The sequence below is a fragment of the Dermacentor silvarum genome, chromosome 11 (genome assembly GCF_013339745.2).
Source record: "Dermacentor silvarum isolate Dsil-2018 chromosome 11, BIME_Dsil_1.4, whole genome shotgun sequence".
NCBI classification, from domain to species: Eukaryota; Metazoa; Arthropoda; class Arachnida; order Ixodida; family Ixodidae; genus Dermacentor; species Dermacentor silvarum.
Genome location: NC_051164.1, coordinates 65,036,875 through 65,061,947, shown reverse-complemented (window position 1 = coordinate 65,061,947; position 25,073 = coordinate 65,036,875). Strand labels below are relative to the sequence as shown.

General features: G+C 47.0%; 1 protein-coding gene across 1 annotated transcript in view; it reads left to right on the top strand.

Moving 5' to 3' along the window:
• LOC119433911 (transcription activator BRG1-like) overlaps positions 1 to 25,073 on the top strand; it is a 60,028-nt gene that overhangs the window by 6,858 nt on the left and 28,097 nt on the right. The window contains 11 exon segments of the mRNA XM_049658624.1: positions 411 to 710; positions 4,265 to 4,659; positions 9,028 to 9,294; positions 9,296 to 9,877; positions 11,352 to 11,479; positions 12,149 to 12,215; positions 16,666 to 16,814; positions 17,913 to 18,135; positions 19,642 to 19,715; positions 22,085 to 22,391; positions 23,952 to 24,065. Coding sequence (XP_049514581.1) covers positions 411 to 710; positions 4,265 to 4,659; positions 9,028 to 9,294; positions 9,296 to 9,877; positions 11,352 to 11,479; positions 12,149 to 12,215; positions 16,666 to 16,814; positions 17,913 to 18,135; positions 19,642 to 19,715; positions 22,085 to 22,391; positions 23,952 to 24,065 — 2,606 coding nt within the window.

Sequence of the window (25,073 nt, the reverse complement as noted above, 5' to 3'; positions counted from 1 at the left end):
CTTTCACTTGCACATGACAAATCCTGCTGACAGGTTTATGAAAGGAACCACAATGACTCTTTTGAATCAGACGTCCAGCTCACTGCATTTGCAAGAATAGCCTGGAGGTAGTTCGTAAGCCAACCGAAGCATGCTGAAATGACGCCCCAAAACACCGCGTAGCTTTTCTGATGCAAACTTATGCGATTGTGCACAACTTCTGGTCTCAAACAGGGTAGTGCACCTTGAAGTAGATTACATACAAATAGTTTTAAAATTGTCAAAGATACTATACGGCTGACCGCTTACGGCTGACTGTAAAACGAGAATCTGCAAGCGAAGTGTGGTCGCAAGGAGTGCCTGCAGTTTTGGGAGAGGTCTGCACTGGCGACGAGACATGATTTAATCTGCTTTGTTGTTCTGCTCACCAGCAGGTTACAACAGCGGAGGAGGACCTGGCAGCGGGGGTCCGCCTTCCAACGGGTCCGCAGGCAGTGCACCTCCAGGTGCCGAGGGAGGCAGCAGTTCGGCTGGCGGCGGCTCGAAACCGTCGCTGCTGAGTCCCCCACAGTTGACGCAGTTGCGGGCCCAGATCATGGCGTACAAGCTTCTGGCACGCAACCAACCCGTGCCAGACCACATCAGCATGGCCGCCCAGGGCACGGGCTCCTCGCAGGGCACCCCGCAGGGCTCGCCTCAGCCGGGACCGCCGTACATGCACAGGCCACCAGGTGAGTTCAGCCATTGTGTGCGGTCTCTCTGGTGCGGTTGGAGTTGTGTGAAAGGGACACTAAAGGCAAATGTTAAGTCAGGCGAAAGTGGTAAATTAGTGCGGGAGAATCCCTAAGGCGTCAATGTTATCGCGAACAGAGCCTTAGTAATCGAGGAATTGAGGTAAATGCAGGACATGTAGGACAGAGATTCCCTTGGGACATTCAAGTACTTGTCCGATGACAAACGCACTGCTCACTTAAATTCTGTTACTAGTACTCAACTCCTCATTATAAAAACATGATTGTATTGGCTTATAAGACTAAAGAAAACGCTACTTGTCCAATTCTGTTTCGTTTTTAGAACAAAGAACTCGGACAGTCACGCGGGCGGTCAAAAGGTTTCGTTTTAGCTCAACTCTGCACTGCCCTCGCTTTCACATTTCAGCTGTTTCGTTAGCATGTAGTGCTGTGCTGGTTTTGCTGGCTTGCGAAACTCGCACAAACTGCAAGTAGCAGAGAATTCCACTTCCGTGGGATGTCTTGGGATGCCTGAATGGTCTATGCCATTTGACCAAAAGCAGCTGCAGCTGCGAATCCACCGCTCTTACTTGGCTCGGTTTCTCTATGGCCACCGCTTGCGTTTTGTGCAAAAAAATCTGTACTGCCGTCTGTCGGGCGCAGTTTTACTCGCCAGCGGCAGGTAAGGGCGGTGATGGCGTATGTAATGGTCACCACCCGCCGGTTGGTGTGGCAGGAGATTTGAATTTCCATAGAGGTATTTGGACCCTTCAGATGCAATTTTCTCGTGAACTAAGTATTTTCTTTGCACGAAACAAGCGTTACGATGTTTCTGGAGAGGTATGTTTCTGGATGTCTCTGGAGCTTTTCTAGTTTGCCTGGATAGGGCTTTTAAGCTTCACTTTTGCTGTAAATTGTTGAGATTTTGTGTAGATAAAGAGTTATAATTTTGTCTACATTGTCTTTTGTTAAAGTTCCTGTATTTAAAAAATTTGTCCTTTTATGGTCAAAATTCAGGATAATACAGTAGAACCCTGCTGATACGTTTTTCACAGGACCGTAAAAGAAAAAAAAAGAGTAAGAGCTGGGAAACGCAAGAGCCGAGAAATAAGAAAAATTGAGAAATGAGAGTAGTGTTGAACTGCACACACTATTATTTTAATTCTTACGTGTGAAAAAAAAGTTGTTTCGTCCAAAAGCCAAAGCATCGATTGCAATAGCAAATTAGTAGACAGTTATACAATGTAAGGATAATAGTTTTATCGTCCATATAAACTTGTAAACATTCGCCTATTAGAGTGTAGACCGCTTATAACGTAAGTCGCCGGAGTCTCGAATATCCGCACTATAAGCGGTACCGCACTATAACCAAAACAACTTTTTTATTGCGATAATGGACACTCGAGGCGCATTTCTGCCGTCTCTATCACCGTGCTCTAGGTTCCGTATTCACTTACTAAATAAATTAACAAGCACGGTGTCACGCGCACACAAGCAGACATGAACACATCTCGCTCGTTGACTGTGGAAATGAACTGTCAAAACGCTCGAGTGACGAAGCGCGGTGAGCGAGTTGACCTTCGTGCTATCATGCCTCTCGCTTCAACTCGACCTATAAGCGGCGAAAACACGGTGCGCGGCGGACTTTTCCCGTCGCAGATTGCTTTCAAGATAGGGCTAAGGCGATCGTATCGCCGAAGTGGATCGTCGCAGATTGCGTCCTGCTTTGGTCCACTGAAACTGTTCTGCATCGCACCTTAGATTCGAGTAAATACGGTATTTGTGGCTTGAGGGGAGCGTTTGCCGTCTAGGTTGACTGCCGAACTTCCAGGCAGCCTCACTGTAACCGGTATTTCGTGTCCCGCAACTGTACTGTAAGCGATACACGTATACATAGAGTTTTATGGCAAAATTAACGGGAGTCTGAAAAGACTGTATTATATCCAGTACTGCACTATAAGTGGTTACGTTATAAGCGGTCTATACTGTAACTATATTAACAAAACAAGCATGGTGTCAACGCCCACAAGCAAACAGGAACACATCACACTCGATGAGCACGGACACGCGTTTCAAACAAACGCTGGCGTGAGGAAGCGTTGCTGCAGCAGCGAGCGAAGTGACCTTCGTGCTGTTGTCTGTCGCTTCAACGCAAACTGAGTGCCGAGAACACACAGCATGCACAAAGCTACGAGCCACCGACGCACCTACACTGCCTTGACTTTGCCCCCAACACAGATCGCTTTCAAGATACAGCCCGCGCGCTGCCGTGCAGTACACAGTTGTTGCTAGAGCACAACGCCGCTCGCTATCCCTCCCTCCCCCTCGCTGGTGCCTCAAGCGCAACGAAAGAAGGCGCGCTCCCTTCCTGCTTTTCTTTCTTGCGTGCGCGAAATTTGGGTTAATGAAAATTACGGTCACTGACCAAGTCAAAAAAGTGTTTTGACGTTTCGGAGCCTGTACAGGTTCCTTGTTCACAATGCAGCGGACTCTGCTGTGCGCGAAATTTATGCGCGTTCGTCAGCTCCCCTCACACGCTTTCACTCACACATACGGCAAACGGCGCACGGCGACGGCGTTATCGCTTTTGGACTTTATATACGGAACAGCTATGTGCCAAAACTAATTTTAGGGCCACAATGTGTCATAGACACCATCTTTAGATAGCAAATACGGATGTCAAAGGCCATACTTTTGCTGGCAGAAACCGAAAACACGTCATAGGTGTCGCCCCCGGCACTTTGGGCGGCCAATGCCATCGTCAAGCCACCAAGCCAAGCGACACGAAAAGTCAAAATGGCCGCTCGGACTGGCGCGGGGTGGCGGTTCGCAACTTATGATGCGGGCCGGTCCCACAGTTGCGACGCAACAGCGGGGTTACCAATGCATTGGGTTCTATGGGAGCTGTGCCGGGACCGGCCGAAAACGACTTAACAGCCGGGAAAATGCAGCATCCGGGAACGTAACAGCGGGGTTCTACTGTACCACGGTACGGGAAGGGTCAAAGGCCAGCTGCTGCAAAATTTCAGACCACGTAAAAATCCTATTTTCCTAGAGCAAAGATATGGAGTAGCCGCCATTTAAAATGTTAGGTAATTCTTATTTCAGCTGTCCTATATGTCGGCACCATCTGCATGCAATACCACGCAGGGATAGTGCTGCGCGGCTACAGCTGACGAGGTGTGTGCTTGCTGAAAGGATGTGCTGCTATCGTGGAGAATCTTTTTCTGAAATCTTTCGGCCCAAATTTAGGGGTGTGGCCCTTGTGCAAGAATATACACCCATATGTCTATTCTTATGAGCTACTGGCATCTGCTCTTGCAAAGAGCTAGAGCATAGGAACTCCTTTTTTTTGTTTGTGTGTCTCGGGAGGCAATTTCATGTATTGCCTGAAAGAATGAATGAATGAAAAATGAAGCCCTAATGAGGGTACAGGCCCACGTGTGAAGCTCTTCACTGGAGAAATCAGTTGATTGTACAGCTTCAACACTGTTTCTCGCTGCATGAGAAACTGACCCTTTTGACCACCAGTTTTTCGGAAACGTTCTGTACAGGAGCTCCATCGCCTTCCATGAGGCCGTCCCCCCAGCCGGCACCACCCATGGGGGCGGGAGGCCCCCCGCAGCAGTACGGGCCCAGCAGCCAGGGCGCCGGTGCTGGAGGCCCAGCCGCCCTGGGTCCTCAGTACGGGCCCGTGGCACCGACTTCTGTGGCCGCAGTGCCACCGGGGGTGCCGCCCCCTCCTCCGCACGGCCAGCCCCCCCACCCCATGATGGGGTCCCAGGGGGGCGGAGCTCCGACGCCTCCACCCCAGGGGGCTGGGGCAGGGCCACCCGGGGGCGGGGTGCCCCTGCAGCAAGGCCCCCGGCCCGGTTGCCAAGCGCCACCGCAGAGTGCGAGGGGAAGTCCCGGAACAGGACCGCCGTCCTCTATGCCGGCCATGATGCAGGTGATGAGTGCGGCACTTCAGCCAGCGTTTCTCGCGAGAGTCTGTGCTCGTGCCATTGTGGCGAATAAGAATGCCACGTGAATACGTCTGAATGGAACTTGACAAAGAGACATCGTTCCATTGTGTTCACTCATAGAACTGAGTTAAATGAAAGATTCTTTGTTGGGTGAGATGACAAAGGGGGGAGCCTACAAATGCCAGATAACAAGGAGCAGTGTGCCATGTCATTTTGCTAAAGTGCCATACTTGAGCCCTAACCTCCCTTACCGACTTCATCTAATGGGCCTCAATCCACCATTTAAATACAGTGTCATCGAAGTTCAAATAGATGTAGTTTCAGTAAATACTATGGTTATGCGAATATCAAAATTTTATAATGTGACTCGACAATTAAATAATAATATGATAATGGAAAAATTTTTTTTAACAATGTGGTAATTTTTTTCGACTGTAAAAAAAAGTAGCCAGGTAGCCAGTGCAGTAACCGCCTGTTCATTTGACCCTAGTTGATTTGGGATATTGATTACGTTACGCAGTCTCGTGAACCTGTGCTAGTTGTCACTCGGTGCATTTGCCATCCAGAGATGATCTCTGAAGTGCAGGTAGCCCTCACAGATAAGCAAGGCAAGAGCCTCCCTAGCATTTGACCCTTTATTGATGAGTGATGCCTACAGGCAATTTACCAGAAAATTTTTTTTCTTGCTGAGTTTTGGTATTGAGTATGAAGTTTCTGGATAAATCGCTTCAGCCAACACTGAATGACGGGCAGCAAGTGTCATTTGTTGGTTTAGAGCAGGAACGCAGGATGAGAGAAGTTTGGCAAGCGACTGGCCTTCTTTTGAAAGCATGGTCAGAGGAGACAGACCAATGCAAGTGTCACTCACGTGATGTAAAGCAAATGAAATGTGCACCTGTGGTTCACATATGACGAGAGCTGTCTGTACAAATTCCAAACAAAGCCATAGGTGGCTTGCAGTGAAGCCCACATCCAGCTTTCTGCCTGGTATTCTAGCAGAACTTTTTGTTTGGCTAGTTGGTGCATGTTACTGAAGTACTAAAGCGCCAAACAGTCGACACCAGAAGAGACACGGTTGAGCGCTCAAACCCTATTGCTTGCTTGCTCAAACCCTATTGTTTCCCAAGCCCTATTGCTGGAAAAAGTTGCCAGAATTTTTTTTTTTTTTTTTTGCGGTAGGTATGTGTGCCAGCAAACCAAATTTGTGGTGTTCCGTTCTCTACGGTCTAGACCACCAGAATAATTTCATGAACACGGCGCCCTTTTTTTATTTTCATGCATTTTGCATCACGTGCATGCTGGGCTTTTGCAGCACAGAACATGTGGCAGGTCCCTTCAGTTGTTTCTCTTAGGTGTGAAACATGCGACCTACTCGCTGTTGTCGAAATACTGTTTTTGCATTAATATTGCCATCACAGGGTGTGATGGTGGGGGAGGGCACCTTCATTTGATTTAAAGAAGAAAAGAAATGTCACGATTATAACAACTAATGATGCACTCATACAGGTTTGCTTGAAGAGTGCCTTTTAGCATATTGCGGTGCGTGCAGGCAATCGTCGCAGCGCCCATCGTTGATCACTTGTTCCTCACGGGATCGGTACAGTTCCCAGCACCCACTCGAGCATGTGTCACTGTAATGGACTGCCCATTTCTCTGTGTTAAATGTAAAATGCCATAAGGGGAACATGGGGCACTACATGGAGGAACCAAATTGATGCATGGCGGGCGGGGGCTACGTTTGCATAGGGATGCAGTGTGCTGTCGTCTTCCCATAGTGCTGTTGGTTGTCTGGGCTGTTCGGTATGGTATTCAGAATTTCCTAACATTTGCACGTCCCTAATCAAAATGCCATGCTACCTGCATAAATGCTGTTTGCAAGCATAGTATGATGCACATTGGCAGACCTGATTTTCCGGAACAATTAGAAGCCAACAGATTCGTAATTAGTAAAAAAAAAATTTAATTTTACTTTATTGGATTTCATGATCTTGGTATACATTTATATTAAAGACTTGAAAGCAGTCGTATGGAGACAGCTCCATTTTGTTTGATTCTTCCATAGCCTGTTTGTTCCAGGATAATCATAATTGAATATGACACTTGGTATGCTGATTTTGAATTCAGTAGCTACAGTCTCAACACAGTGACAAACCCCTGTCGTGTGGCATAGCCGATTGCATATTCCACGCTAGTCCTGAAACCAGGCGGAGCTGATAAAATGGCCGTGCACCTGCTCTTGTTAGCAACAACAAGAAAAGACATGACTTCCCCCCTTTCCCTGCTACTCCAGTTGCACCTTGGGTATTAGTGCTAGTAATGGTATCCGTAACAAAAGCATGGTTGTTAACTTAGTGATGACACATTTATACTTCATTGCAGCAGCAGCTGAAGTGATTCATGGACACAATGTGTAGAAACATTCAGCGGACCCCTTCGTTACAACGAAGAGCACATTTTTGCTTTCGCAAAACCCTTGAGGGCCCTTCATTTTGCATTCAGCCTCACACCCCACAGCTGGGTGCTTGAGGAGAAGGATCTTAGCTTATCTTTATGTCAAACACGAGATAGGCTTGAGATAAGTTCTTTGTCAGACCATTCAGTGCATCTTATCGTCGTTCTGGTGCGCTGCTACGGTCGCGAAAGAAAGGCCATCCAGCAGGCATGCACACGACACGCAAACTTCAAACACTGTCTTGCGCCACATCCTGTGACACGTTTTAGTAGTTTGCTGATGCTACGTTAGAGCAAGAAAGGTTTGTATGGAGTCTAGGACTGTTAGAGTAGACTGTCTTTTTCATCTTTTGTCAGCTGGGTCCTACTTTCGTCCCATGTGTCACCCGATCCTTGGCTTTGAAACTATCCTTGGAAGCGGCCTCTCACTCCTTCCTAGACTAACCTCGTCCTTCCATATGCCACTGACTACACTTTTCACTGCCTCCTTGCTTATTCGATTCTCACATCAGTCTATGTCTGTGCTAAGCACGATGTCGCGGGATCTAATCTTGGCCACGGCGGCCGCATTTCGACGGGGGCGAAATGCGAAAACACCCATGTACTTAGATTTAGGTGCACATTAAAGAACCCCAGGTGGTCGAAATTATTCCCGAGTCCCCCACTACGGCGTGCCTCATAATCAGATCATGGTTTTGACACGTAAAACCCCGTAATTCAATTCATTCAGTGCATGTCTGAGCATGTCCTGTCATTACATGATCTTCTCACTATTCCTTCATGAACTTTAATGGCATTGTTTGCCACAGTCACTCTCCTTCACTGTGATCATTTCAGGATGTCCACTGCTCGATTTCAGCATCTGCATCTGGGCGGGAAGTGCAGGGTCCGTTTCTCGCTACAGTTATTTTGCTTCAGCTCTGTTGATTTCTCACCATATCTTGCACCAAGTGGCGGCAGTAATGGCAGCATGTGAATAAAGAGAGAAAAGAAAGGGATAAAAAAAAAGAAGAGTAATTGTGAAAAAAGCTGGGCACAAAAGTGTGCATAATAGATGGCACAGAAGTGAAGGGGGCTGCTCTGTGGCACGTTTCTTTCTATTTCAGTCTAAGTGATTGCTGTTGTCTCGCTACAATTTCAAGCTTGTGAATTGGAAACCTTAAGCAGGTGGCTTCATTCAAGGCTTCATTCAGGATGCGCTGCTCTGGACGCTATAGGCAAGAGCCTTTTCGAAGGAAAGAGCAGGCTTCGTCGTCGGGGACGGACAAGCCTTGAGACAAAAAGACAATGCGTCAGCTCGTCTTTAGGGTTTCATTTCTTTTTGTGTCCATGCATCGAATTCCGCGTGCCACGCGCACTCCTCCCAAACCTCTTTCTCGTCGGCTTCTATGCACCGCACAGTGTAGCAGACGACGCTATCACTATACTTGAAACAGGCGTTTCAACAGACGTTGCCAAGCTCCACCGTATTGTCCGATAACCCATCTTATCAGCTCCGATTGGTTCCAAAGATGGCGTCACCCTCTCTGATTGGCTCAGAACCCAAATTGGCAGAATTGAGCAATGTGGTGGAATTTGGCAGCATCCAAAATAGCACTCTAGGTTTCACTTGGAACTCCTTGCTTTCTCACATTATTTAATGTCACGTAGCTGGGTAAGTTAACGAAATTGACTGGGTCTGCATTTGAGAGTTATGAGATTTTATTCACACGACAAAATTAACGAAATATGTGTACACAGACGAGGGTCCTAGAATAGCAACAGTGAAAGCAGGGCCCCCATTTGACCAATTTCTTGGGCTTGGCCACACGTGCACGTGTGTGTGTGTAGTGGATGAGCGAGCACTTGCTCTCAGCCCATCTCTCGGTGGGTTGCAACGCTAAGTGTGCCCCTGTGCGCAGATGCAGCAGCAGAAGCAAAACCGCATCACACCCGTGGCCAAGCCCCAGGGCATCGACCCCATCGAGGTCCTGAAGGAGAAGGAGAACCGGCTGACGAGCCGCATCGCCCATCGCATCGAGGAGCTCTCCAAGCTGCCTGCCAACCTGCCCGAGGACTTGCGCATCAAGGCCATGATCGAGCTGCGCGCCCTGCGGCTGCTCAACTTCCAGCGGCAGCTGCGCGCCGAGGTGGTGCAGTGCATGCGCCGGGACACCACCCTCGAGACCTTCGCTCAACCCCAAGCTGTACAAGCGGACCAAGCGGCAGAGCCTCCGCGAGGCCCGCCTCACCGAGAAGCTCGAGAAGCAGCAGAAGCTGGAGCAGGAGCGCAAGCGCCGCCAGAAGCACCAGGAGTACCTGGCGGCCGTGCTGCAGCACGGCAAGGACTTCCGCGAGTTCCACCGCGGGGTCCAGGCCAAGGTGGCCAAGGTGAACAAGGCGGTGGCCACGTACCACGCCAACACGGAGCGCGAGCAGAAGAAGGAGCAGGAGCGTGTCGAGAAGGAGCGTATGCGGCGCCTCATGGCCGAGGACGAGGAAGGATACCGCAAGCTCATCGACCAGAAGAAGGACCGCCGGCTGGCCTTTCTGCTCTCGCAGACGGACGAGTACATTCACAACCTCACCGAGATGGTGCGCCAGCACAAGGCCGAGCAGCGACGGAAGCTGCGCGAGAAGAAGAAGAAAAAGAAGAAGAAGCAGCCGCAGCCGGGCCAGCAGGGGCAACAGGAAGGGAGCGCCGGGAGTGGCGCTGGGGCTGGCAGTGGGGAAGGCGGCCCGCCGGGGTCGTCGGACGCAGCGATGGATGCGGTGAGTGTGAGGATTTGCTGCGGCCATTCCTGTTTCGCAAATGCTTTCCTTGGATCTTTGCGACAGACCAACCCTTTCAAGGCTAGGCTAGATACTGTAGAGCTTCTCCTTGAATTGATTAAGGATATTTACTTATGCATTGTGCCAGACTGTCCTACTAGGCTGAAACTTGGTAGGGTAGTGAAGGGAACTTGGAAGGGTGCTATGAACTATGCAACAAGCGACGGACTGGAAAGCTGACTATGGAACTAAGAGACACGAAGATCTTGGATTAGAAAGAGTAAGGGTCAAGGAGCAAATGTTGCTAGCTGACATTTTAGCTGATATCGGTAGCATGAAATGGAGTTGAGAATGTGTTGCGATGCATGGAATAGACCTCGTCTATTTTTGTAAGTGAACAAGAGCCAAGGGAAGAGAAACGCAGTCAAAAGTGGCAGGGGATTAGATGGAGCGATAGATTGAGAAAATTAGCCATCATAGAATTGGAGGGAGTCAATTACCAATGAATCGTTGAGCAGGACAGGGCAAACTGGAGAAAGCTGGAAGAAGTGATCGGTCTGTTAGTAGGTGTAGGACATACCGTATTTACTCGCATAATGATGGCACTTCTTTTTTTCGTTATGCGGGGTAAAATTTTTAGTGATCTTTGTTTTTTTCAACGGCCACCTGTCGCACTTCAGGCGTCGGAGCCACCACTACAGCACGGCAAACGCCTCGTATCTGGCTGTCGTTTCGTCACATTGCACACTGTATCAGACACCAAATTGTACCACGTGTTACCTACTTCTCAGGAGCAAGTTCGGGGTGCGATCATATATGCGAGGAAAAGAAAAAAACTCTCCTTTTGATTGGAAATTTGAGGGGGTGCATTCATTGCGCGAGGACGTTCATTATGCGAGTAAATACGGCAGTAGCCTGAAGGACATAAGATTTGTCCGCTAATGCCTCGTTCATGTGTTTTCCCAGTAATGGCATTGCCAAAACCTAGCATCCTGATGTTGTAAGAGCGTGATTGTGCATTACACAAACATGCTCCTTTAGCATCAAGGCTTTGACAATACCATTACTGGGAAAACGCATCGAGACACTAGTGGACCAATGTTGTCATATGCATGGAGGACATTGGATCACAGACTACTCCAAGCCATCCAGTGAATTGGAGCAGCTCTTGAAATTCAACTATATTCAGTGTTTTTCTATTAACCAGGCACATTTTTTTTGTTCTCACCTAATGCATTTTGTGAAGGTTTTCATGCAATTTAGCTGCATCTTTCAATGCTAAAATTACTCTGGCTCACTGAAATTATTTAAGTAGGGATATGTGTCTGCAGCAGTAACCTTTAGAAGTTATAAGAACGTCCCTGCAGCAGTTTTTTTTTTTTTTTTTGGTTTGCAACGTCATCTACTAGGCACGTAGAAGTAGACTACTGAAATGGTGACGTTAGACACTGTCTTCTTTCTGCCTGTTGCACAGATGGATGAAAGCTCACAGCACAGTGACCTCAGGGTCAACGTCATCGAGACAGCAACTGGCAAGGTCATTGAAGGCAAAGATGCTCCACTGGCGAGCCAGCTTGATGCATGGCTCGAAATGCACCCTGGGTAAGGACTGTGAATTCATAGCGTACCATATATTGTTGTGCCAACTCTGAATTTAAATGCACATCCTAAATTCTCGGCACGCATAAAAAGACAGAGACAGACAGCGCCTTCCGAAACACATGTATATTTGCCGTATTGAAGTTGCAGCCGTCATTGTAACTCCTGCTACGAAAATCCTAAGCCTTGTCACCCCCAAAGTGTCAATGCAGCCGTCCACTGCCGTTGTAAAATTGTCAAATTGGAGCATGTCACAAATGTCTTGCTGAGGGGTCAACTGGTTGTTTGCACCATGTATCAGTTACTAGCTGAGCCACAGTGGCCAAAAGGGGCATGCCTAATTAACATGTCCAGTCAGCGTTTTCCTGAAATGCCAAAACATCTCCCCACTGTGAGGTTATTCTCTTCAGAGAGCCGTATTTCCATCTACTTGAGTGATGTAAGCTTGGGGGAAATTTTCATTGTTTGAAGCTTGAACATTGAACTTTCTGAATGATCATGAACGTTGCCACATTCAGTGGCAGGGCTGTTAGGTCAAGTAATGCATGCCAGCAGTGGCAAAGGATGGCAGATGCGAAAACTTGCCAAGCTGTCACCTGTAACATCGTAGTTCCTGGGTATGGCGACAATCTCTGGAATTTTCAAGTTTCTCTCGTATTTTTTTTCTTGCAGATTTGAAGTGGCACCGAGAGAAGCCAGTGATGACGAGGAGGAAGGTGAAACCGATGACTCAACGGAGGTATGCATGCTTGTAGACATTCTCTGTCATCATTATGGCAAAACAAAGCAGACGGCGGGACAGGTGAAACAGACAACGAACAGTGAATTGTGTCATCTGTCACCCGTCTCATCATCTGCACTGTTTTGCCATGACGAACGTGAAGCAACTAGCCCAGCTTAGAGCCCTTGTGGCCATTCTCAGGATTGCTTGTTCAGTTCATTACCAGTGCACGCATGTGTACCTAAAGGCAAGTAGACACGAAATAATCAGCGTGTTCTGTCAGTAGTAACCAATGTGGCTAAACGTACCATAACAGAGAAGTTTGAGTAGAAGCCTAAGGACTGTGCTACAAGCTGTGGAATGGAAAATGGTGGATGTAGCATTAAATTAAGAGACGGCAACCAGACGGCTGAGTGGATTAGAGAGCAAACAGTGGTAGTTGATATTCCTCTTGAGATTAAAAGGACGAAGAAATGGGGTTCGGTAGGAGGTCACTCGATCCCGTAGAGCAAATAACTGGCTGTTTGTTGGAGTGACAAAAGTGGGATACTAAAGGTAGGGAAACGCAGTTGAGTGCCGAAGATAATTACAGTGGAACCTTGATTATACGTCCTCCAGTCATCCGACGACACGCATTTTACGACAAATTCGTTTGGTCCCGGCAAAACCCCCATAAAAATAGATTATACCTCGATTATATGAACAAATTTTACGCCCACCCGCCTCATATGACACCTTTCTGGTACCAGTCCGAGAAAAAAAAAAAAAAAAAATTCCAAGCAGATGCAGGCTGGCACGAAAGCACACTGCAGCCGGCTGATAATGGATGTGGAATACAATATTTACCTGAATGTAACGCGAGCGGCTACTTTCCAGTCACGCGAAATAAAGAAAATAAAACTGCTTATGTAACGCTGGATGAACTGAAAAATAAATGGTACCTTTATTCAAGGAATTGCAATTCGGAAACGTTCATTTCACTCATCATGGTCATCTGAAGAGCAGACTGAGCTTTCCTTGGGCGGTCTTCTTGGGCGGTCACTTTCGTAGATAGTTCCACGTTCGCGAAATATCGCGTTACTCGAAACTGAAAGCGTCCCCTAATACTCCTGTCAAGCGGGCAAGTTAAGTGCACTTACGGAGTGTCACTCAGTTTAAGTGCACTTTTTCAAATCTAAACGTCGCAAGTGGAGTGTCACTCGCAGAAGAGTGTACTCCAGTCGAAGTGCGTTCACGGAACGCACTTTGCTGGCCGAGTGCGTAGCCTCGCCGCCAGCGGTTTCAATGGTACAAAATGTAATGCATAAGAAAAGGACACAGAAGTTCATTTTAGTGGTTGAACAGCTCCTGCGCACAAATAGTAGCCTTAAACGCGTTCATATTCTGTTCTAGCAGGATCAAATGCCGGCTCGTCGCACGCCGCTATGTCGTTGTGGATTGGCTGGGCATTTTTCTTGGCCGGCATTGACTTGCCACACTCTTATAATAAGAAATCTTTTAGTTTTTTGTTGAGAAACATAGATTAAGTTTGTTTTAATTAATAATACAACGTAAGACATTCACTCTTTAGAAGTACTTTTCTTTTTAATCTACATCTTCACAAACCGCGCTCGTAGTCTGTCGGCATTTTTTTTTACTGAGAGTGCGCTTTGTTTTCTCGTTTAGAACCGTGTTGCCTAAAGTTTCACTCAAGGTCCCAAAGTGCACTACCCATAAGTACACTTAACTTGCCCGCTTGACAAGGGTTTAAAAGTGTTTCTAGCGCTGTCTTAAGCTCGCTAACAGCGCCAAGAGAGCTGTCTGTCGGCAGTATACTTCAAGGGGTTCGGTGCTGGAACGAGCCAAGTCTGGCGAAAGCGAAACTATCTCCAAAAGTGATCACCCGAAACTCGTCGTCTTCTGTGCCGTCGAGCTTGTTTGAGGTTTAAGTACATCTGAAGACTACACAGTCATTTCATTCAGGGTCAGTACTAGGCCACTTCAAGTTGCACAGAGCCTTCCCGACTAACCTTGCATTTAAAGTGGGCCTGCCGCTGGTCCCGCCATCTGCAAATCGTCAACTCCTTGACGTTAAGACACTGATCCACGGCGAACTTTTGCAGCTCCTCTGCCATCAAAATTGCTCCTCTCTCGAAGCGACCGTCATACCAAATGAGCTGCGTCGCCATAACATCGCAAACGAACAGCCAAACCGCAAAAGGCCATAGGATATTGCAGCATCGTAACTAGTCACAAGCACAGCGAACACAGCGTCGATTCCAACCAAAAACAAGTTCTGACTTCGGTCGACTTGTCTATGGATAGGATCGAGACGTTAAGTTACAGGTTGCCAACGTAACACTAAAAATCGCGGGATTTAGAACATCTGTTTTAAAAGGGTCAATTTTGACGTTATTCGAATGTAACGCGAGGGTCGAGTTCAAGCATCGAGTCATGAAAAAAAAAAAAGAAAAAAAACTCGCGTTACAATCAAATAAATGCGGTAATTGTTTAATAATTTAATCTACCTTCCTCGGAAGCAGTGCAGGTTCGTGCGGCAGGGCTTATTCAAGGGGGCTGTACCAGTTTTTTAAGCAAGACTGAGTGTCGCTGCCTACATTCTTAGTTTTTAATTACCATATTTACTCAAATCTAACGCACACTTTTTTTTCCGATAAAACAGGTCCAAAAATTGTGTGCGCATTATAATCGAGTACGACCCTAAATCTGCGTTACCATATAGCTGTCGGCATTTCAAAATGGCCGCCTCGCACACACTTCGAGCCTAGCTACTCTAGCCTAGCTGCCGTAGCTTCCTCCATGTGCTGCAGTACACGTGCTTAGACAACAGTCTACCATCTGTCTTCACGTTCTCTGCGTCTGCTCTATCAGCATGAAGTACCGAGTTCATCATGATGCCACATTTAAATGGAAAGTGGTCATGTGTGCGGAGACGAATGGAAATCGGGCCGCATTACGGGCGTTCGGAGAATCCGAAACTTGCGTGTGGGACTGGCGCAAACAGAAGGAGAGGATTTTTGCCAGCAAAGCAACGCGGAAGGGTTTCATTGCACCGAAGCAGAACGTACTCTGCAACGATCCACTTCGGTGATACTATCGCCTCAGCCCTATTTTAAAAGCTATCTGCAACATGGAGAGAGTGCCACGCGCTGTCGCCGGGTCGCGTTGAAGCGAGAGGCATGCTAGCACGAACATCAATTCGCTCGCTGCGCTTTGTCACTCCAGCGTTTTGACTGCGAGTTTCCGCAGTCAACGAGCTAGAAGTGTTCATTTTTGCTTGTGCGCGTGTGACACTGTGCTTGTTAATTTATTTAGTAAGCGAATGTTTGCAAGTCTATGCGGCCGGTAAAGCTACTATCCTTACTTCTTATTGCGCTCTACTAATTTGCTATCGCAATCTATGCTTCGCCTTTCGGGCAAAACTGCAACTTTTTTTTATTCATTGCAACTTTAGTGCACCAGGAGTAAATCATTGTTTTTCCAAATGAGAGAAAGCTGTATTTCTGTATGAAAGCATGAGATCCGCGATACTGTATAGGTTTTTTTTTTTTTTTTTTGTCACGGAAAATGGATGCGCGCTACAATCAAGGAAATACCGGTATACGACGGTTTTGCGTGGTCCCCTCAGAGTCCTATAATCGGGTTCCACTGTAGCTGGTATGATGAGAAATAAGTTGGGCTGGTTCAAGATGCCGTATTTGTACTTGCATAATGCTCGAACTTTTTCTCGGGAAAAAAATTATTCGAAGGCATTAGGTGCGATAATTACATGGGACATTGTGATTGTATGAAGTATAAGAATACGAAAATGGTCGCACTGCTGCAGCTGTTGTCTGTGTGACATAGCCTAGTCAGGCACCTTCCGGACCTTTTGCTGTGCCTCCCAAGACAATTTGTGTAAAATGTCTCGAATAAGGAATGAATGAAATGAAAGCTGAGAATATGCATTTTGCTGGGGCTGGCATTGTGAGAATGCACAACTATACAACCTTTAGGGAGTGCCATTGGGGAGCTTTGGCTTGGCCTCCAGAATTCTGAGGAGTTGCTGTTCCTTGCGGGTGGTTGCAACTCCAAGTACTGGTGAGACGTGCCTGCCTGCAGCGCTTGGCAACGGGTGCACTGCGAAAACGCAGAGCAGTTTGGTCGTTACCACAGTCTGCATAGCATGTGACTTGGGGATTTGCCAGGAAACGTTGCGATGTTTATTGCAGTGATTTCGTGTGGTACGTAGAGTGGTTTTTTTACTGTCGACGGTCCTATCGGTAGCTTTTTTTTTTTCTTTGCCATCGACATCGTTCGATAGTGATTCAGCTGTAGGTAGTGTCAATAGTTCTGTATCACTAAGAGAGAAGTGCTGCTCTGCGCCTTCGCCTCGGTAGACACTACCAGTGCTTTGGGGCGGTTCGGTGGCATCTCTTCCCGTGCTTTCGCTTGCTCACTTGTCAACATTTACTTCTCTCCTCAACAGTCCGAGGATGAGGGTGACGACAATTCCCAGCAACCCCTACTGCAGCAGCAGCAGCAGCAGCAACAGCAGCAGCAGCAGCAGCAGCAGCCTGTCAGCACTCCGAACAAGATGGAGGGCTCGCCCGACGACCACGTCAAGAATGTGATTCAGTGAGTGTCGTTTGTAGCTGGCATCAACACTGTTCTTCGTTTCACAGACAGCAGGCAATGCTACGCTTGCCTCACTGCTTGCATTCGCAAGCAAAAAGTAGCGCACCACAGATGAGCTAAAGTTGTAGGTATGCGTCATATAATTCGATATACAACTCTCCTACTCCCGTGTTTGAGGGTGCTGCTTTTTCATGCTTGTGGACGGTTAGTCAAACAATATTTTTCCTTTCTCGTGGGCTTTCTTTACCAGCCGGAAAAGATGAACTGGCTTTAATGAAGTACCTGGCTGAAAGCATGCCAGTTTTGTTTCTGTCAATTCTCCACAAGTTCTCGCCATTCAGAGCAGTACTTAAACGAGAGCTAAGTTGGCAATTAATTAATAAATTGAATTGCACCAACAAAATGTAACTGGCAGCTGCTCTCCTCGAGTGTGAACAATAGGGACTTGGTTATCTTGCATAGAATGGCCCGTCTTTATTAAAAACGGGATGCATTATAGCTGGGGTGCCGTTTATATGGTGCAACTGATGGTGTTCTGCTCCGGAACACCGTCAATTGCACTTCGCTCCTTGAATCGTCAGGACTTGTGTCGAATGAGCCCCTGAACAACACTTTGCAATGTGGCGAACATGGTTTAAATCATGGATCTGGAACCTCAAAGAAGTGCAGCGTAATGCCGAACGCATTTGTAGACACTTTTGACACCATCGGGTAAAAGAAAGCGAATTTCCTTCATCAGAACTGAGAGCTGGACGAGTTGGTCTTCTTCTATCTTAACAAAACACAATGCAAAAAAGACGTAGACGAGCAAAGCAACAACAAACACGTAAAATTTTCAATTCAATATCAATTCGAGTTTATTACATACCTAAAAAGGTTACATAGGTTGTGCATATACACAACTATGTAACTTATTTTGTGTACTTCTTTTATATAGTGCACATAATAACCAAACTTGGTGAGGAGCTTTTTTTGTGTGTCTAGGAATCCAAAACAAGCAACATTGGAAAATTAATTTTTCTGCTGAAAATGGTGATTTTTAGCCCCACATCCCCCTTCTTAACAGTCTCGTTTCCCTTCCTGTGCATCCACCCGCAGGGCCGCAGCTGCCGAGGATGACGAGTACAAGGCGGGTGGCTACCAGAACTACTACAACATAGCGCACGCCATCCGAGAGGAGGTGCACGAGCAGGCCAGCCTTATGGTCAACGGGTCACTCAAGGAGTACCAGGTCAAGGGGCTCGAGTGGCTCGTCTCCCTCTACAACAACAACCTCAACGGCATCCTGGCCGACGAGATGGGTCTCGGCAAGACCATTCAGGTGATTTATGACTTCTTCGCAAGAGTGTTGACACGCCAGTCCAGCTGGATGTCAGAGACGTCGACCGCTTGGTTGCAGTCGACGAGAGCAGTTTGGGCCTGTCGGTACACGACGACCGAGCAGTGGTGCAGAGGCAACACAGAGGCAGTGGAGGACAAGTGCTCGTGGTTGTTGGTGCGTCTCGGTGATTGGCGGAGGCACTAATTGCTGAATACGGCTAATGAGTTCTGCGGAATCCCGCGTCGTGAAAGAACGTTCACGAAAGGGAAAATTGGTCTTCCACCCGACTGAAGCGCAAATTTGATAAGGGAACCCGGACGGGTTTCCTTGGTAGGTTTGTGCTCCAGTTGGATGGATGAAAATTTTCCATTTCATTAATTGCCAAAGTTGTGTACAAACGTATTACTGTTTTAGCGCAGTATCTGCAAAAAAGCACAAAGGGACAGGCGCTTACCAACTAGCCAGAACCAACGCTTTGCTTTGTATACGAAGCTGTTTGGTTTTATTGTAAGTCACGGCTGCTTAAAAACGCAATAATGCATTTGCTTTGTCCGCCACTGATAGCTTCCCGTTTTTGATTGATTATCCCAAATTATGGGGGTCTACCTATATATGAATTTGGCCTACATGTTGTGGCTGTTTATATGGGCCATGTATGGTTTCACCCCGTGTGGAACTGCATTTGCATTCAGTCACAATTTAATCTTTGGCACGAACTTCACCTCAAAGTCAACTGTGGAGACAGTTCCACGTCTAATTTCTAGCCAAATACGTAGGGGCTTGCCTTTCTCCATGAAATCAGACGCTCGTGAGATCTGCGAAGCTCTGGAAGTGCATCTAGCTAGTTAGATGCTTCCACATGTCACTGAAAAGAAGGCAGTATTCTCTGAAACGAAAAAGAACCTCGTTGTGAAAACTAACTTCGTCATCTCATAAAAACACTGATTTGACGTGTGAAGCACACTACTTTTGGCATTGTGCGTTGACAACGTGTGCTGCAAACGGTTGACATGGTTTGCAAGGCAAAGTGCTCTGCTTTTAACAGTTCCTCTGCCTGGCAGTTTCGTGCGCTGCCATGCGCCCGGTTCGGTTGCGCTTCGGAACTATGTGTGTGCCCTCCTTTTACAGCGACCGAGTTTTAAATGTTCTTCGTAGCATCACTGGTGCTTTTGAAAACGTTCGTTACATCTGGACGCAGTTTCACTAGGCAGGGTCTGAAAATCGTAACTGCCGTCAAATGTGGTTGTGATAACTGAGAGATCGTTATACCTGGAATCGTGATAGTGGGTTCGACTGTACTTACTATTCTAGTACGAAGTCTGCCTTCTTGATTATATATCAGACGAGATGCGTGTAGTGCACTTGTAGAAGTTTGCATGTGACCCTATTCGTGGATGTCGTGTTTCTCTTTACAGTTCGGAGGGGAACAAGAAACTCGAAATGTTGTCTCGGAGGGCCAGAAGGTCTGGTGAATAAAAATTGTTTTCGTTTTTGCTTGATTTGCAGACAATTGCTGTCATCACATACCTCATGGAGAAGAAGCGCATTAATGGACCCTATCTCATCATTGTACCACTTTCGTGAGTGAGCTTTATTTTTCTTTCTAATAGGCATAGCTGTTAGGGGGTTAGTGTTAGAATCTGCGAAAATCTCCCAGAAAGCTTTGTAAATGTACTAAAGGTACTCTGAAAACGTGTAATAGCAAGGAGCATTGTCTGTAGTAAACAGGCCTTTCGCAAGGCTTGCAAGTGTCACTTATGTTAGCCACATCACAGGTACAAATTACAGTGGACTTAACTAACATCAGCCTTTTATAGTATATTTTTCTATAAATTATTTACCATATTTACTCGCCTAATGTTTCACTTTTTATGGAAAAAATTTATGCAAAGTTTGAGGGTGTAATACAGTGGAAACTCGATGATACGAATCTCACGGGGTTACGAAAAATATTCGTATTAGCCGAAATTCATATCATCGAAACAAAATTAAAACTAGCTAAATTAAGGGGGAACGCGGGGATCAAATCGCGAGAATCGCGAGAAAAATCTATTTTTGAAAACCACGCGTTTGGGTATCTGCAACGCCTAATCTACGCTGCATCAAAATGGTTTGGCTGAAAACGCACTGAAAGTGCCAGAAAAAGTTTAATTCGTCAGTGCGCAGGGCGAGAAAACAGCTTTAAATTGCGCAAAATCACCGCAGTTCACGGAGCCATATCTCATATTTCCCGCCACCGAGCGCCGCCATCTTGGTATCGTTCGAAAGCTCAAAGTTTCGCCGTTTCACTTCTGAATTCGTCCGTCATCGCCAACTTGTAACAAATGCACAAACACCAAAAAAGCGCGGGTCTGCGATAGGTAGTCACACGGGCCCTCTGATAAAAGCGGGCCTCCGATTGGCTGCCGTGCTGAAAGGCGTTTCTCCATTGGTTGCTGCTGTGGCAGGGGCAAGATGGCAACCGCAGTTGTCTGCTTCATAAACCACGCCGGCGTCTTCACTTGACACACAGAATTCGGATTACTGAGAACTCCCAGGTTAGTGATGGATCGTCGCTCGTTGGCAAATAAACTTTGGACGAAGCACGCCTTCAGAATACGGAAGCGCTCGTACGGCAAGAAAAATACGGCAATTAACGGGAGAAGCGGAGGAGCACCCGACTGAACGAGCGTAACCTTGCACCGTGGATTACGTGCCGCGCTATCTTGCACCGTGTGACTCCAGCAGCGAAACCCACAATCGCCGCGTGCCATCGGCACCGATAACGCAGTCGACGGAAGACGCGCCAACGGAGGCTCCCGCGCCTCGGCGTACGGCCGCGCGAATCAGCCGAGATCGTATCTCGGTAGACATAGCTCGCTGCGACTAAGCAAAATGGCACAAAAAAGAACGCGGCCCGAAGCACGGCAGCCACTCCGCCCGATGGCGCGCGGAAAAGGAGGAAAAGCACAAAAGCAACAAAAGCGCCACCGCTTCGAACTCTTCGTGCCCATTCGCGGCCTCCGCGCTGTCTGGCGTCGCGTCCGCGCCTCCGCACCAAAAGAGAAAGGGAGAAAGCGCGTGACTGCGCGCTGTTCTCTTTCGCAGCCGTCAGTGGGGCGGCATTTATTCGTATCAACCGACGAGGGTAATCGATTCGTAACAACCGTTTTCTAGCACGTTGCAAAGTAATGGGGCTCGGCCGGGAACGCAGAAAAATTCGTATCATCCGGAAATTCGTATTAGCCGTGATCGTATCATCGAGGTTCCACTGTAATTATGTGGAACTTATTTTCTGAGACGGTGTTCGAGGAACTAAATAGAAAAATTGAAAAATGAAGTGGCTGTAAATCGGGGTTTTCATGCCAGCCCCTGTAAGCTCAAACAAAACATTTCTTCCATACAGCACTTACCTTTGTAGTAAGAGCACGGGTTCTACATAAAGCAGTAACTGCAAAGGCCCTCTATTTCTTTTGTGGATTGGATTGTGGTTGCACGCACCGATAGCGTACGCGACGTCTTATAGAAAGCATTTGCTTGGGGTGGCTATGAACTTGGCTGCTATGCACTATCATCATCGCTGGCCGAAACAAGCAAACGACAGTCACTGCAGCAATTAATGAGGGTGCAATGAATACATTTGGGGTGGGGGGGGGGGGAGCAATATAGGAGGAAATACAGTAAGTATAAAACGGTGCTATAAGAAGTACATTTGGCAGCTTTAGCGTATAATCAGAGGCAGGCTCTGCAAGTGTTACTATTCTGATAAAACAAAAGATTCCTCTAAGAAGAGCTTTTAAAATTTTTGTGAATTCAGTAATGTGTGCCAAGAAAAATTGTGTGAAATTCACTGAGAAATAGTCTTCGCTAACGGTGCATTTTGGTGCTAAACACTAGCGAAAAATGTGCTTGCTCTAGCTAAAAATTCAGTAAAGCGGCAACATTGCACGAGCCTCTCTTTCTCTTCCAGGACACTGTCCAACTGGATGCTCGAGTTTGACCGGTGGGCGCCGTCTGTGGTCAAAGTGGCATACAAGGGTTCACCTAACCTGCGGCGGCAGCTGTCGCAGCAGCTGCGCAGCAGTAAGTTCAACGTGCTCATCACCACCTACGAGTACGTCATCAAGGACAAGGCGGTGCTGGCCAAGCTCCGCTGGAAGTACATGATTATCGACGAGGGTCACCGCATGAAGAATCACCACTGCAAGCTGACTCAGATCCTCAACACGCACTACAGCGCGCCGCACCGCCTGTTGCTGACGGGCACACCATTGCAGGTTCGTTTTTTATTGCGATTATATGCACTCCGACGTGCCGATCGTCGAGATGGCTCTTGCTCCATCCACACGTTGGTTGCGCCAACTGCGCCGACCCACAATGCATTGCCGCTTCACCGTGACAGCCGTTCAATGCACCGCGCGGGTTAGGGATCGTTCTGCGCATACTCCGAAGAGAGCAGCCGACGACTCGCGCGTCGAAGTGTAGCGAAGATGGCATTTCGGCTGGTGGCAGCGTAATTGGCGTAACATGACTGACCGCAAGCGATGCTCGCCCGCATGCCGATAATGTCGGACCATAAATGCGCCTTAACAGTCTTACTGACCCCAGCTTCGGCCAACACGCCAAAAGTAACAGTATGTGGCATTCTTCAATTAACCTCCCTGATGCCAACTTAGGTCACTGGGTGTGTGGCACAGGGCATAATTATAATCATCATAACGTATAAAACATATCGTCACAAGTTACCAGTTAAACACCCATCATAAGAAAGTTGCTAATTGCAATACTAATGCCAGCAGTCATCTCCAAAGGATAGATGGGCTGCCAAATTTTTGGTCATAGTTGGCAAACTTGGGCGCGTTCTATAATGTCATGATTGTTACTTGTACTTTTATGAACAATGAACTCCGTTTACCAAAAAAAATTTTTTTTAATTTAAAGGTGTTGAAAGATGCGGTGTGTACAATTGTAAAATAAAGGCATACAATAAAGAAGCATTTATTTCTGGGGTTTTAGTGCCAAAACCGCGTTCTGATCATGAGGCACGCCGTAGTGGGGCACTCCGTATTATTTTCGACCACGTGGGGTTCTTTAACAAGCACCCAATGCAGGGCCCATGGACATTTTTGCATTTCGCCCCCATCGAAATGCAGCCACCACGGCCAAGATTTGATCCCGCGACTTCGTGCTTAGCAGCGCAATGCCGAAGCCACTAAGCAACCACAGCGGGTGCATACAATGAAGAAATTGTGGCGATACCTCTGCTGCCTTTTTGTGATGGTGCAAGATGCCATGTAACAGATAGACACAAGTCACTGAATAAAGTGAACTCTACAACAGCATAGTTGCTGAAAAAATCACTGTGACAATGTATTGCTTTTGAGTCTCTGCTGTTCCTAGTTTGGCAGTGCATTTGTATTTGCTAAAAGGTGTGTGCTGAGGTCAAAATTAATGCAGAGCCTTCCACTATGGCGTGCCTCATAATCAGAACTGGTTTTGGCATGAAAATCTCAGAAAGAAGAAGAGGAGGGCAAACTTGTTAAACAATGTGGTGTATAGCCCATTTCCTGTCACGTTCGTGGGATTTTTACGAATTTTAACATTCACAGGTTGACAGGTATGTAGGATTCAGCACACATCACATTTTGTTTTAAAAGCTAGAATTGTCTGTGTTGGGGGGGGAGGGAGGGTTGAAAAGTTGTCTTGGTAACAAAGGACAGAGCACACAGTAGCACAAACATACAAAAAGAGGGCATTCGTAGCTCCTTAAACGGTTTAAAAATGTTCTTTGGAGGTGACCAAGGACAGAGTGGAACCAGTTTTGGTTTCGATTGCAGAACAAACTGCCTGAACTGTGGGCCCTGCTGAACTTCTTATTGCCGAGCATCTTCAAGAGTTGCAACACGTTTGAACAGTGGTTCAACGCTCCCTTTGCTACGACCGGTGAAAAGGCAAGTGACTCAGCTTTCTCCTTCTTTGTCCGAGTTCACTAGTGTTTAACTCCACAGTCGACTTCCATTAATTCGACCCTGATCGAATTATCCGAGGGATCAAATTAAACAAGATGCAGAAAAAAATGCCGGAACACACCAGCGATTAATTTGGCAGTATTTTCTCAAGTCTAACATGGCCCCGAATCAAACGCACCCCCACTTGCGATGTGTCTAAAGTAGAAAACTAACACAGAAATGTCATTAAAGCCTCTAAACAAAGCAGACATTTTTTAAGAAGAAAAATACAAAGTCAGCTTTGCCGCATGGTTTTTGAAATCACCTTCACTGCAGTACATTTTTGTTACGCAGTAAAGAATACAAACGCTACGAAGGCAGTTCTGGTTTCATATCTGATTGCATCGTGCAAGCAATTTTCGGCCCATGTTCCTAGTGGGAAAAAAAGAAAGAATCAGGCAAATAGCATAATCAGACATTGGGAGTTAGGGTTATTGCTTGAAACTATTACTAGGGCAGGCCGGAAATAGCATTTCCGACGGGAGATTACGCGTCTTCAAAGCATTCACTGTCCCCTAAGCTCCGCCGAGGCAGATGTTGCCGCTAAGGGATCACTATAGGGGTCAGACACTTGTATGCTGACAGGTAAAGTTCGAATTACCCGGCGATGGTCAATTTTAGGATCGAAATATAATGATTGTTTGGGCCCATAGAAATGCATAGGCGCTGGCCAGGAACTTCGGTCAGGAATCGAATTAAATGATAAACCGAATTAACAGGAGTCTAATTAACGGAAGGTCTACTGTGCTCCATTTCATACTTTTGCAGGCAACGCTAGAGAAGTTACTCAAGCAGTGCAGTCATAGGAGTCAGCGCTCTACTTGTTTTACATTACAGTTGTCTTCTGTCTGAGACACTTTGTACAACATAACTATACTTCATATATTACAACTACAACTTGTGGACGCAAGGTTCCGTCAAACCATGCATTTGTGCACTTTCGTGCTTCCA